Below are 14,487 nucleotides of genomic sequence, written 5' to 3' on the forward strand. Positions count from 1 at the left end.
ATACTAGTTAACATTATAAACATGAGACTCTTTGTTTTTGATCACAAAAAGGAGGCTGGAAAAGCAGCCACCTGACATTTATTAGATATTTTTAACAAAAATTACAGGAAGAGGCTATAGAGAATATAAGCAGTTTAAACAAACAAAAAGTAGTCGCTTACAGCTGGGAGGAAAAACAACAGAGAAGATGACAGTGAATTAGAAAAGACAAGCAACAGAGACATACAAAGACATACATAAACATCTAAAACTGTGAACCAGGAAGATAATAATAAGAAAAAGGTGATAAGACCCCTTACCAACTTAGGTACAATAAACTACATGCGATGAACAACCTAAAGTGTAGACCCTTTCACCTTTGTAAAAGATTCAGGGAATTCACATACCACTCAACAAATCCTACAATCTCTTATTTTGCCATATTTGCATGCACTGTGACAAGCTTCGAATTATAGAAATGGACCAGAACTAGACCAACTGCAGACCTTCTGTGGCAACCGAACTAATGGAAGCTTGTTCGTTCAAAACATGCAATAGTTTTTCTCTTTCCAATAAGACCAAGAAATGGCACCTATGAGTATCAAAACCATAGGCTCGGTAGCTTTGAAAAAATTCGTCCTCTTCCGCTCCAAACACAAACACTATAAGAAATTTAATTTTTAACGATAAAATTTGTTTCATCGTAAATAATTAAATTTTTATAATAAAATTTAAATTTCATCTCCAAAAATCAATATTTGCGACGAAAACAATTACATTGCAAAAAGTTATATCTTTTGCAATGAAAATTTTATTTTTGTTGCTAGAAGTTGATATTTAGCGACGAACTTTTTTTTTTGTTACAAAAAATAATTTTTTTTACGATAAAATATTTTTTTCGTTGCAAAAAAATATTTTTTTGCAACAAAAAAAATTTTGTCGCAAAAAAATTACATTTTTTATGACAAAATTGATATTCCGTTGCAAAAAATAAGGGCTTTTTCGATCAATTTTATTTATATTTAGCGACGAAACTATTTCGTCGCTAAATTTTATTTTATTGAAAAAATTTAAATATTTTGCGATGAAATTTTAAATTTCGTTGCTAGAAATTGATCTTTAGTGATAAAATTTTTTTTCATCGTAAAAAATTATTTTTTTTGGCGACGAAAAAATTTTTCGTTGCTAAATTTTTTTTTTGCGATGAAAATAATTACGTCGCAAAAAATTTGATTTTATGCGACGACATATTTGTTTCGTTGCAAAAAACTTGATTTTACGACTATTTTTTATATTTACGATGAAATTAAATTTTTCTGCAAAAAATTAATCATTTGCGATGAAAAAATTTTTGTTGCAAAAAATATATTTTTTTGCGACAAAATATTTACTTTTCGCAACGAATTGATTTCGTTACTACATATTTTTTAATTTAAAAAAAATACTTTGAAATAGGGTCCTAATTCAAAATAAACCTCTTGATCTCTTTTGCCCACGTCACCGCGGTCGTCAAAATTTTTCTCTCCCGCTCCCCCGGTCGCGGTCATCCTTCCCGGTAAGTTCTCTCCCTCCCGCCACCATCCTCTCTCTCTCCCTCCCGACCACCATCCTCTCTCTCTCCCTCCCCACCGCCGTCGAGCCCTCCCTCCCCGCCACCATCGTCGCTCGAGCCCGCCCCCCGTCGCTGATCGAGCCCACCCCCAGCACGCCGTCTCCCTCCCACCTCGCCACCCTCTCCTCCGCGCACCGTCTCCCTCTCGGTCTCCACTGTGTCACCGCCGGTCGAGTCCTCCCTTCCCGCCACCGTCGCCGGTCAAGGCCTCCCTCCCCCATGGGCGGTGGAAAGCGTCACTCCTCCGCCGCCTCTACCTCCGGGAAGAAGAGTAGGCCCTCTCCCAGTCCCCCCTTCACCGCAGAGGACCTCACGCCTGTCCTCTCCTCCTCGCCTCCACCGTTTCTCTCTCCCTCCACTTCCTCTCCGACTCCGACCTCCTCCTCCTCCCCTCCCAAACCCTGTCCCTCGAATCCTCCCTCTTCTCTGCCTCCTTCCCTCCGGTTCCCTCCAATCCCTCGAAACCCTAACCCTAGAGCCCTCTCCTTCATCTTCCTCCTCCTCTTCTGCCCCTCTTCCGCCTCGCCACGTTGCCCCTTCCGCGGCGTCGCCCGCCGCTTCGGCCTCCCGTCCCCCCGCCGCCTGCCGTGCGTTCTACCTGGTCTGCAAGGCTGTCGCCGTCGCTGGTCGACCCCTCCCTCCCCTGTCTCCCTCCCTCATTTTCTTTCTCAGTCTCTTACCTGAGAAAGAGTTGAAGGTCGATCCCTTACTTTCTCTGTCACTCTCCCTTACTTGGCTTGTCTGGTTTCGTAGGGCCGCCGCCGCCGTCGGGCTGCCACCGCCATCGCCGGTTGCCGTCACTGTCACCATCACTATTCACGGAAGAGTTGAAGGTGAGCACAATTTTTTTAATTTATATATTTTTTAATTTTTTTTTCTCAATAAATTTTAGCCATTAGAAGTAATTATTTGTTATTTTAGTAATTAGATATAATGTTAGATATAATTATTTATTTGATATAATTAATTTTAATCATGATTTAAAAATATTTTAAAAATAAAAATATTTATAATAATAATATATTAATTGTAGCATAACAAATTTATAAGCCTTAGAATTTTCGTTCGAGGATAGCGTGCATAAACCAATATTTTTTTTTATGAAAAAAATATTGGTGCTTTACACACTATTCTCGAATTATCCTCGTGGACAGTTTGGGTACGTGAATGAATTTAATATTGAACACATGTGCTTCTACATCGCAGAGTTTTGTCGGTATTTTTGATCATGTTCTCTGGATACATAGTACAACTTTAATGCTTGTGTATCTGGAGAACTACGTCGAAATGCTGTCGAAATTTTTTTGGCATAGAAGACATATATTGTAATATTAAATTCTTACGTTCCTAAATGGGATAGGACCATCACCTATAGGTAGGAGATATAAGGCGTTAGTCAACTATTATTACATAAAATTGATTGTATAGTTTGCATCATAAATATGTAGGTATAGATCATGGTTAGATGTCATTGCGTGATAAATTCTGTCCCGAGTATATTACGGGTGTGACGTCTTTTATGAATGTGACGTCCAATCATACTAGAGAAGATGAAAAGCTCGTTGTCCATGTCGTCGATGTAGGAATTTATTTTGGTGTACCTTATCGGACATTCAGAATCATTTATACTAACATGGTGAAGATTTGCCGACTAGCTCGAGCATGTTGTCCAGGAGTCCCATAAATCCGTCGTCAGTCGGTGGATCATGCAATCATGAAAGACAAACACTCGGTGCAGAAGATAGAGAAATTTTAGAGGATCTTCATCCGAAATTATTTGAAGTAAATGTAGAAGCGAGAGCAGAACATCAGCATTCCATTCTGAGACAAGAAGCTGAAGAGGACAGTAACATATCTATAAATGATAGATTCGAGTGTCTATTAAGAGATGCACAAAGTGATATTTATCCTGGTTGTAAGAAGTACTCTCTGTTGTCCACCGTAATAAAGTTATTACACATGAAGACATTGGTAAGTGATCAAACAACTCGTTTAATTGGTTGCTCAAATTTTTGAAGGACTTACTGTCAGAGGGAGAGTTACTTCCGTCAAGTTATTATGAAGCCAAAAAATTATTGAAAGACTCGATTTGGGAGTCGATGACTTGGGCCTATGCTGTGAAAAGATACATGCATGTCCGAATGATTGTGTTCTATTTCGGAAGGATAAAAAAGATCTACAAGCATGTCCGATTTGTCATTCAAGCAGATGGAAAGAAAGTCGTGGTAAGGATAAGAAGAAAAAGAAAATACCATGTAAGATTTTACGGTACTTTTCGATTACACCACGATTGCGTCGATTGTTCATGTCGAGGTATACTGCTTGTGACATGCGATGGCATAAAGAGGAAAATAATATCGACGATGATGTCATGAGACATCCATCAGATGGAGATGCATGGAAACATTTTGATTGTGAACATCCATGGTTTGCAGCTAATTCACGACATGTCAGGCTAGGGTTGGCAACAGACAGATTTAATTCATATGGTAATCTTCGTACTACTTATAGTATGTGGCCTGTTATGGTATTTCCTTATAATTTACCGCTATGGAAGTGCATGAAATCACCTTTTAATCTATTGGCCTTGTTGATCCCGGGTCTCTGTGCCCCTGGAAGAGACATAGACATATTTTTAGAGCCGTTGATCGAAGAGTTACAATATTTGTGGGAAGAAGATGCGAAACGTATGATCATGTTACAGGAGGCATCTTTCGCATGCATGCAGCACTGCTTTGGACAGTTAACGATTTTTCTGCATATGGCGATATTTTTGGATGGTGTACAAAAGGGTATAAAGCGTGCCAAACTTTAACGATGATATTACATCGGACCTATTCGTGGAAAGATTTGTTTTACCGGCCATCGACGTTTTTTGCCAGATGATCATAGATGGAGGAGAAGTCTTAAGTTCAATGGCAAGCATGAACGACGTGCGCAGTCAAGATTCTGATCTACGGATAATATTTTAAATGAGTTACCTAACCACAGGATGTCATATTTGGTAAGGGTCTGGCCAGCCAAGTAGGGGTGCGAACAAGTATCGAAAATTGGAGAAAAAGGAGCAAGTTGTTTGATCTTCCATATTGGAAAATACATCTTCTTCGACATAATCTTGACGTCATGCATATTGAAAAGAATATATTTGACAATGTATTTTATACCATTCTCAATATCGAAGGAAGAACGAAGATATCGTGAAGGCTCGTCTTGACTTAGAGGATATGCGGATTAGAAAGGAATTACATTTGATTCGACGAGGGGATAGGCTGGTGAAGCCATTGGCATGTTATATACTGAATCGAAGAGAGAGAAATCAATTTCTTTTATATTTGAGATCAGTGAGGTTTCCTGATGGATACACCTCAAACTTGAAACGGTGCATCAAGTCGAAAGATGGAAAGATCGTTGGGATGAAAAGTCATGATTGCATGTACTTCTACAACATGTGCTCCCAGTTGGTTTACGCGGATTGTTGTCGGATAATGTGTATGATGCGTTACTTGATCTGAAAACTTATTTTCGGGACTTATGTGCGAAGACATTGAGACGAAGTCAGATCGACATATTGGAGAAGAAGATTATCATTACTCTCTGTAAGCTCGAGATGATATTCCCTCCCGCCTTCTTTGATATCATGGTGCATCTTTCTGTTCATCTTCCAATGAGGCTAGATTGGGTGGGCCAGTACATACAAGATGTATGTATCCAATTGAAAGGTAATTGTATGATATTGTAATATTTATTATTCATTATTGTATTCTTATTATATGTGATATCAATTGATAATTTATTGAATAGGGAGATGCGAGAATACAAGAGTGCCGCCACTAACAAGCACAGCCTGAAGGTTCAATAGCAGAGGCACATGTTATGAATGAATGTCTGACATTCTGCTCTATGTACCTTCGAAGAGTGGAGACCAAATTTACAAGGCCACAATGGAATATCGATGTTGACGAGATTCTGACCGATGGATTGTCCGTGTTCTCTAATGTTGCCTGACCATATGGTAAAAAAGATTTTCGAATGTTGACACCACAAAAAATGGATGACATGCATTGGTATGTGCTAAACAATTGAGGAGGTAGAAGCGTACATGATGTGAGTATATACATTTAATTTTTATTTGTTGATATATCAATGAATGTACGTGGACTCTAAATTAAAATATACATGGTATTACTGTATCACTTTAGTGAACACGAAAGTTAGCTCAGAAGAAGTAATCCTACATTAGCAGCGGCACGACATAGAATCAATTCGCATCATGGTTTGACGAACGGTAAGTTATGTTAATGTCCATCCATGATTAAAAGTTTGTTTATATAGTATTTATTTTGTCAAATTTAACCTGCTTATTGTTCTTTTAATTGTAGATAGCTCAGCTACGTATAGATAATTCTAACTGTATCAGTAATGACTTAGCTGCACTTGCACAAAATCTGACAGACGTGAATCAGTATATTCAGCATGCATAGTCAATGGTGTGTGATTCTTAACGGAAAATCATGATCGTGATCGAACCACACAGAATTGTGGAACAAGCGTAGAGGGCGAGCACAAGGGCGAAATAATAGATTTTTTTGGTGTTCTGCATGAGGTTATAGAGTTGAGATATAGTGGTCTTCGACGGATTGTTTATTCAAGTATCGATAGTATGACTTAGGATGACACAGGCCAATTGTTATAGATCCTCAACTCATCAGTGTCCACACTGATCATGTATGGTACGAAAGTGATCCTTATATTTTTGCAAAGCAAGCGAGACTAGTGTGGTATATTGATGATAACAAAATGAAAGAGCCTTGGCGAGTTGCAATAAGGGCTCAGCATAGGCATTTGTTTGATCCCGCACTTTTCACATGCCCGAACGATGAAGATCTAGAGAATGAAGTCCATGTAATTATTGAAAATGAAGCATATCAAATGCAAACACCAGATAACATATTAGTGCCAGATGATACGATTGACATAGGACAATTACAAAGAGACGACTATGAACCTGAGGATGTTTCTATTGTTGGATCATCATAAGGGCACGGGCATGAGCACGATCCAATAATGACTTCATTAACGACGATGATGATAGCACTTCAAGGTCGAAGTCTTCTATGACTCCCGTCGAAGATGACTATATGGACACGAGTTCAGAATCTGAGAACAATAATTAATATGAATAAGTAATTCAATTTATTTTTTTTGTTATATCATGTAATACTTGAGTTTTTTTGATTACGTGCTGATTTAAATTATTTTAATCATTGCAGCATCATGACTGGTCCTGGACGTAGACGTTCACGGGGTAGGCAGCAGGCTCCGCTTGATGATACACATCCTCACTTTAGCATTTTGCATGATGAGTCAGAGGATTTAGATGAGATTCAGTTGTCGAGTCCACAGAGCAGACTAGTGCTCAACCAAAGCTTGCCCAACCGGAGGTCATGGCACCGCAGCATCATCCCCTTACAGGTACATCTCTATCAATTTATAAACCATATATTTTTTTTGTTATATGCATTTAGTGATACATGATATATGTTCATTTCATCAATTTTTACATGTAGGAACGCAACATCGACGTGCAGTGCGTGGTCCTAGTAGGGGTCTTGTTTTAGAAAAATATGTGCATACACACAATGAAAAGCCGAAGGTATAGATATTTCGAATCATCCGGTTGGCACAGAGGCTAGTATCGTCGCAAATGAGATCAGTTTGTATATGTGGAATCATTTTCCGTAGGCTGCTGAAAGTTTCAAGCATGTAGCTCCTCGATACCGTGATGCTCTAGTCTCTCACATTAAGGTAAGAATTAAATTTGGATGTCTTGCATATCATTACATAATTCATATTATTTTTGGTTATATAAATAAATTTTTTATTATATGAATAATTTCATGTATTTGCTTTTTGATATATGACTGTGTAGGATAATATTGACTTCGAGGATTGCACCGACGAAGAAGTGACGGCATGTATTCTCACAATGGCTGCAAATAGATACAAAGATCGGCGATGTAGGCTTCATAAATACTGCAATGAGCTGCAGGCGAAGGAGATTGATCCTGTGACCCAGCCATACAGAAATTGGGCTGAGTCTAGTGATGATTGGCGTGGTTATGTGAGCATTTTGGAAGTGAGGCATTTCAGGTATGTCTAGTGTTTCAAGTTATTTTAATTTTGTTATGTCCTTTATTGGTTATAATTGTATGTATTTTGTAGCGACGATCGGAGGTGAATAAGGTGAATAGGAGTAAGATTGATTCTATTCACACGCAAGGAAGTGCCTCTTTTGCACAGGAATGAAGAGGATGGTACGTAACTACATTTGCAATCATACTTTGTAACTTCTTATTAAATATTTATATTATTTTGATATCTTTTTTTTTCTTTTTTTTTGTTTGAACAGGGACTATTCGGAGTCGACGCCTATGCTAAATTTTATCAAAACAAGAGTGGCGAGTTCGTGACCGAGGAAGCGAGGCAGCGTCATGTAAGTATCATTACTCTACATTTTGAATACTTTTAAAGAGTTTGAAAAAAATTTATGATTTTATTTGGTTTATTATGAAGAAAAAAATGTTAGAATTGAGAGAGCAGGCGACGAGGGAGGTTGGATCTGACGGTGATACTGGATCACAGCAGGTTTTTTTGATGACAGATGATACGATTTTGGAAATCATCCTCGGGCGGCAGCTAGGATCTGGTCATAGCATGCGGTCCAAAAAATCACACAGTTCGTCATCCGGTCGGTCTGATGATGCATCGGTGCCAGAGGCAGTTAGGACATTCATGAGCATGATGCAAGATCAGATTAGTTACTGGATGAATCGTAGTCAGACGCTCAAGAGGATAATAGCTGCGGTGGCGGGACGGCTCGGTATTATGCTTCTGAGTTAGCATCTCTACAGTCACATGATGCCGCCTCTGCACCACCATCGCAACACATATCGGGTCAGGGATCGACACTTGGAGAAGGGAACGAGGCCAACGAGTCAGATCATACATAGTTTGTAGTTATTTTAAATTTAAAATGATGTATGGACTTATATTTTTGTATATGACAAAGATGGTTATGAAACTTTTTGTTACTTGAAATTGGTATTTTGAATTAAAATATTTTTATTGTGTTAATATATTATTTATTTAAAAATATTTGATCAAAGAATTTGTATTTGAGCAGATTTTTTTTGATAAAAAAAATAAAAATTAAATTTTTTATCCAAAATTTATTTTAGCGACGAAATATTAATTTCGTCGCAAAAAAAATTTATGAACCCAAAAAAGTAAAATTTTTATTATACATCGCGATGAAATTTTTTATTTCGTTGCTATTTTTGCAACGAAAAAATAGTTTCGTCGTTAAAAATTTTAATTTTTTTGCGATGAAATTTTTTATTTCGTCACAATTATCGCGATGAATTTTTTATTTCGTCGCCATTATAGCGACGAAATTTTTTTTTCGTCGCCATTATCGTGACGAAATTTTTATTTCGTCGAATTATAGCAATGAACATTTTTTTCGTCGTAATTATTGTAATGAAATTTTTGCGACAAATTTTATTTGCGACGAATTTCATCGCTAAGTTTTACGACAAATTTCGTTTTCGTCGCAAAAAATTATGACGAAAGGAAAGTTTCGTCGCAAAAAATAAGAGAATATTTTTTTTAATCACTATATTTAGCGATGAAATTATTTTTCATTGCAATTTTAGCGATGAAAATTTAAGCTCTTACGATAAAATATTTTCGTCGCTAATACAGCGCATACTTCGTCGTCTAGGTTTACTATTTTTTACGACGAAATAAAATCATTTCGTCGCTAAGGTCTTTTGCTACGAGGCTTTCTCTATAAATTTTTAGCGACGATATATTTCATCGTAAATATTTTTTACGATGAAAATATAATTTTTAGTGATGAAAAAATTTTATTGTAAAAAATTAAATTTTTTGTAGTGACACCCGCAAATTAAGGAACCATGCGAGTGCAGAACGCCAATCAATTTACATATAACTTTTTAAATGGTGGCGAAGAGATTACATTCTGAAAAAAAAATGATCTACTGACTCAACAAATCGTCACACAACAAAGCTCCCCAAGTTCCTGCCGAGTTTCTTCAAAACGAGGATGTCATAGGAGAAACTAGAGAACGGTAAAGAATAATAGAGAACCGGAGGAGGAATGCCGGATACAAGAGAACGCTATGTAAAAAAATTGATATATTGATTGAAAAACTAAAGCTTCTGAAACAATGGATATCATGTCCTAACATTTTGGATTCCAAATGATAATGAGGTGGACTCATCCGCACATAATTGAAAAAATGAATTTGTTGCAGCCTCACAAACAGCATTTGCATCGTCGGACGGAAAAGAATAATATTTTGTTTTTCTAAGCTTTGATTGAACAAAGAAATAAATTGTTCCCAGGAATTTATAAAATTAAAAATAAGCAAAACGCACTAACACATCACAACGTCAGCATCATGAGGGTTGATATTGCCGGAACTAGGAAGTTAGGCACTAAATACTGCATCACTATAAAAAGAAATAGTGCTCATAACTCTCTTTTTTTAAATTAAAACATTGTAGATCGTAAATGATGCACGTCAGTAAGAATCAGATGATTGACATCAACTCATTCTTTTGATGTGTTGATAGAGTCAAAAAAAAATAAGAAAAAAAGAATAGCAAGACCAACATATTTTCTGGATGCAAGGACAACATCAAACCACAGTTCATCATGAACCAGTTTGAATTAACTGATACAATAAAACATTTTCCAACAACCATTTCAGGTTCAAATGAAAAGCAAAATACAAGCATAGCACCCTGGGCCACTTGAATCTAAATCCACACCCCCTGATGACATTTTAAACTATCTGGGGGCAGCAACATATTTTCAGTGTTCCAAGAGAAAGAGCATCCAGTGGGCTCACTGGACACTCAGCACCAAATTCGCCAATTCCTCGTTAACAAGGTTGACACTGCATGCAGCAGGAGCAGAGATAAACAGCCATAGTCCCTGTGGGTGTTACTCGATTTTTCTAAGAAGGGATATTCTTACTGTTAGTGGGTCAGGAGTAAAGAGTTTGGGGTCCGGGGGCTCGAACTCAACCAAGTGGGGCTGGAGAGAGGAGAAGGGGGAGATGGAAACCCTTGGGAGGGGATGAGAGATCGGGAGCTCGGGGAGTTGGGCCAATACTCGAGACGCAGTGACCCAAATAACCCAATCCAACCAGAAAGCTGGGCCAAATCCTGCAGCCCATTTGGGTGCGGGACGAGACCTGCATCGCAGCCCAATCAAAGCAACCCAATCCAGCGGCTGGAGTAACTACACCCCAGCGAGCGGCAGTGACCCAAATAACCCGCATAGAGGAATTCTTTGAGCACCACAGGCGATGCAGAACTACGTGCACCACCTGCGGTGAATTTTTTTTTTTTTTTGTTCATCGGCCTGCGGGGCGGATGAAACTGGACCTGAAGATGGCCCAGATGAAGCAAAACAGCAAGCCCGATTCATGAAAAAAAAAAAAAAGAGGTTGGTTTATTGTACTACTGCTTTTAGTGCAGAAGAAAAAAGTTGGTGTAATGTACAACATTTAGTGTAGCCGTTCCCTCCCTGCTGATTATTTGGCGAGAAAAGTAGGAAGAAACTGAGCTAACAACTATTAATGGCAAAATGAATATAGACGGCCAGCAGGTAATGCACATTTCAAACGAGCTAAAACATACTCTCTCTCTCCTTCTCTCTCTCTCTAAGAAGAAAAATTCATTAGGCTTTGCTATCTGATTGAACCTTCCTCCATGATGGCATAAGCAATAAATAGTTAGCATATGAATGCCAGAATTTCTAGATGTGAGGGTATTTGCTTTCGAGAATTCAACCAGCATAAGTGAAAATAGTCCATTAACTATTTCAAACCAACCTAGACAAGTACTTGGATCATGAGATAAGAATCACCTAGTCACATGGAATTGCGATCGTTGTTACAGGAAGAGAGGTGCCTTTCACCAAAAAAGCAAAACAAAACAAAAGTGAGAGAGGTGTTTAAAGGAATCCATAACATCTCCATAAATATTAGAACCGCTTAGGTGATGGTTCAATAGTCATTAACAAGGAATTTTTGTTAGAACGATCCAAAGAAGGTAGGGTAGGCTTGTCCCTGTAGCTGCCATTTGCGTTCTTCCAAGAATATACGTCCAGCCAAAGTTTGTAACTGTGTAGTTGGCTAGCTTAGGATGCCATGACACCTACACCTCTGATGCTCAAATTCACCTCAACACAAGCTTTCATAATTTCGAAAGATGCCACGCCGCCCGCATGTTAAGCGATGCGATGGCCTCCACAAATCGTGGCACACATCATGATTCATGAAAGCCATTGGATTGCACTGTACTTAATTAATTACTACTTGTAAGACAAGTGCTGCTGCTGCTCGCAATCTGGGCGACTTCCATTTTCCCAGAGAGCTACAGTTCAGCAAGAAATCCAACAATATGTCAAATAATTTTGAGATCAAATGTCTAAGAGAGTTGAGCCGGCTGCATGTCAGCAAAGTTCACAACAAAGTTACCATGTTCCCAACTCGCACGAGGAAGAGAATACCCAACAAAGTTACCATCCTGTAACTCTCAACAGAATCTCCCAAGCTGCCACCTGCATGTCTTCCAGTTTCAGTTCTAGTTCTGTTAACCCATCTGAATACACTTTAACCATCCATCCAAACAAATATCCATCGCCCCAACCAAGTGCCAGCTCACATCATCCACTCTTAGACAACCAACAGCACCCATCATCACAACACGTAGCCTCGAACTTCAATTTTAGCAACTTTCCATCACAAGCAACAGGAAACACCTACAAACAGAACCCAAACTACCAACAAAGAAGTCCTGATGCTCCACTATTCGCAAGCTTACGACAGGGACTCTCTCTTTTTTTGCTTTGTCATTGCTTCCGCTGCCGAGTACTCTTTCTCAAAAGGTGGTTGTAAGAGTTCTCGAAAGACGCCGAGTATGTCCGGAAACGCCACGATGCCGACGAGCCCGTAGTCGTCGTCGACCACCCAGACGTAGCTGACACGGTGGGCCAGTGCCTGGATGATGACCGCCACCAGCGAGCTCCCCGGGTGGCACACGATCGCCTCCTCCGACCGCCGCCCCATCCTCGCCGAGTAGCTCCCCGACGACCGAAGCCTCCGCAACCGCCGCCCCGCTCCCCTGCCGGACTCCTCGTCGGACGACGAGCCCGAGGAGGAGCCGGAGGAGGAGGAGAAGGGCGGGGAGAGGTCGGCCTCGAGGAGTTCGATCATCCCAGTCAAGCCCTTCTCCCTCAGCCGGGCCTTGACGGTCCGGACGGTGGCCTCCGGGGGGGCACCAGAGAAGTCGATCCAGGCCATTAGGTCACCAGCGGAGAGGGCCGCGAGCGCCGCGGCGGTGCCCTCGTCACAGTGGTCCAGCGTGGAGGGGGAGATCTCGCCGATGAGCTTGCCGTCGTCGGTGACGACGGCGACGGAGGTCTGGTCGGCGAGAGCGCGGCGGATGAGGGGAAGCGCAGCGAGGGCGGGATCGTGGGGGCGGACGGCGAGAACGGCAGGGCGGACGATGCCGAGGTCGGAGACGGAGAGGGCCGGCACCGGGGAGAACAGGGCGATCGAGTTGAGGAAGAAGCGTACGAAGTCCTCCTGCGTCAGCCAGCAGAAATCCACCGCTCCGCCGCCGCCGCCGCCACCGAGGAGCTTCTTCCGGCCGGCGCCGGAGCGGATGGGGACCACCAGGTTCTGGGCTCCGTCCAAGATCACGTCTAGGGCTTCCAATATGCTGCCGATCCCAAGAAAAAGCTCGAATTAAATAACCAAAACAACACCGCATAAAGAAATCAACGTAATCGAAGCACAAACCGGGTGAAATGTCCGAAAACTTCGAGAAAAGTGAGAAATCCCATCGAACTTTTCGAACTAAACAGTTGAGAACTATTAAAGAACTAATAAATTTGAAGGAAAAAAAAAAAGAAAAGAAAACTTTGGAGAACAAGCCATAATCGGGGAGATCAAGAACAGAGAAAAGATCGAAGATGGAGAAATCGGGTGGCGGGTTGGCCAATGTCTTACCAGGAATGCGGCTCGACGCGGAGGACGGGGGAGGTGTCCTTTGGGGGGAGGAGGGCGGAGAGGGGGGCGCCGAGGGCGGCGGAAGGGGAGGAAATGTTCTCCTCGGCGCAGAGATAGCAGAGGATGTCCACCATGCAGACCTTGCCGGCGCACGCCTTCTTCTCCGGTGACGCCCGATCGGCGATCCACACGCTAAGAAAACTCCCTCCGCCTCTCTTGAGGCCAAGGAGGGCCTCCCCGACGGTGGCGGACGGCGGCAGAGATCTCACCGCCGGCTTCCCGATGCAGAGGTCCGACACCTCATGAGACTGCAGCAGGCTCACTGCCATACACTCGCGGCGGAACCCTAGAAGAAACCCTCGCGGAGGACGAGAAGAAGTCTTTTTCTCTCTTCGGGAAAGGGAGCGAGGGGAGGGGGGGGGCGATCACGAGGCACAGAGAGGAGGGAAAGCGGGAGTATTTATAGAAAGAAAGGGGGGTTTAACCGGGAATGCCCGGTGGGAGGAGAGTGTCAGACGGTGGAATGAGAGTGGAGAAGGAGACGTGGGAGGGGGAATGGCGGTAACTCGGCGGGCGAGGGAAACGGTCGAGCCGGTTAATCGCTTTAGTTTCGGGCCACCCAGGAATATCCAGCACCGGGTTGGCCAGGAAAAAGTTAGTTGCTCACGCGCTTAACGATTTATCTACGAGTGGACTTTGAGCTTAACAAAGCGTACAATTTTTTTCTTTTTTTTAAGAATTTTAGTTCACACTTTAGTGCTGAATGGTTACGGTTAAACTGGT

General features: G+C 41.2%; 1 protein-coding gene across 1 annotated transcript; it reads right to left on the reverse strand.

The window, feature by feature from the left end:
* Positions 1 to 11,506: 11,506 nt before the first annotated feature.
* On the reverse strand, positions 11,507 to 14,132 carry LOC105058998 (CBS domain-containing protein CBSX5). The gene is made up of 2 exons (XM_010942107.4): positions 13,705 to 14,132; positions 11,507 to 13,414 (listed from the first exon to the last, which is right to left on the reverse strand). The coding sequence occupies exons 1-2, from the start codon at positions 14,031 to 14,033 to the stop codon at positions 12,511 to 12,513; spliced, it is 1,233 nt and encodes a 410-aa protein (XP_010940409.2). The 5' UTR covers positions 14,034 to 14,132; the 3' UTR covers positions 11,507 to 12,510.
* Between the last annotated feature and the right edge of the window lie 355 nt (positions 14,133 to 14,487).

Source organism: Elaeis guineensis, chromosome 16 (genome assembly GCF_000442705.2).
Source record: "Elaeis guineensis isolate ETL-2024a chromosome 16, EG11, whole genome shotgun sequence".
In the NCBI taxonomy this organism is placed as follows: Eukaryota; Viridiplantae; Streptophyta; class Magnoliopsida; order Arecales; family Arecaceae; genus Elaeis; species Elaeis guineensis.

Bases quoted from the DNA above. Each gene is read 5' to 3' on its own strand.
- LOC105058998 (XM_010942107.4), bottom strand. From the start codon at position 14,033: ATGGCAGTGAGCCTGCTGCAGTCTCATGAGGTGTCGGACCTCTGCATC. The intron at 13,415-13,704 runs GTAAGACATTGG...TGGGATCGGCAG, and splicing joins CGCGTCGAGCCGCATTCCTG to CATATTGGAAGCCCTAGACG.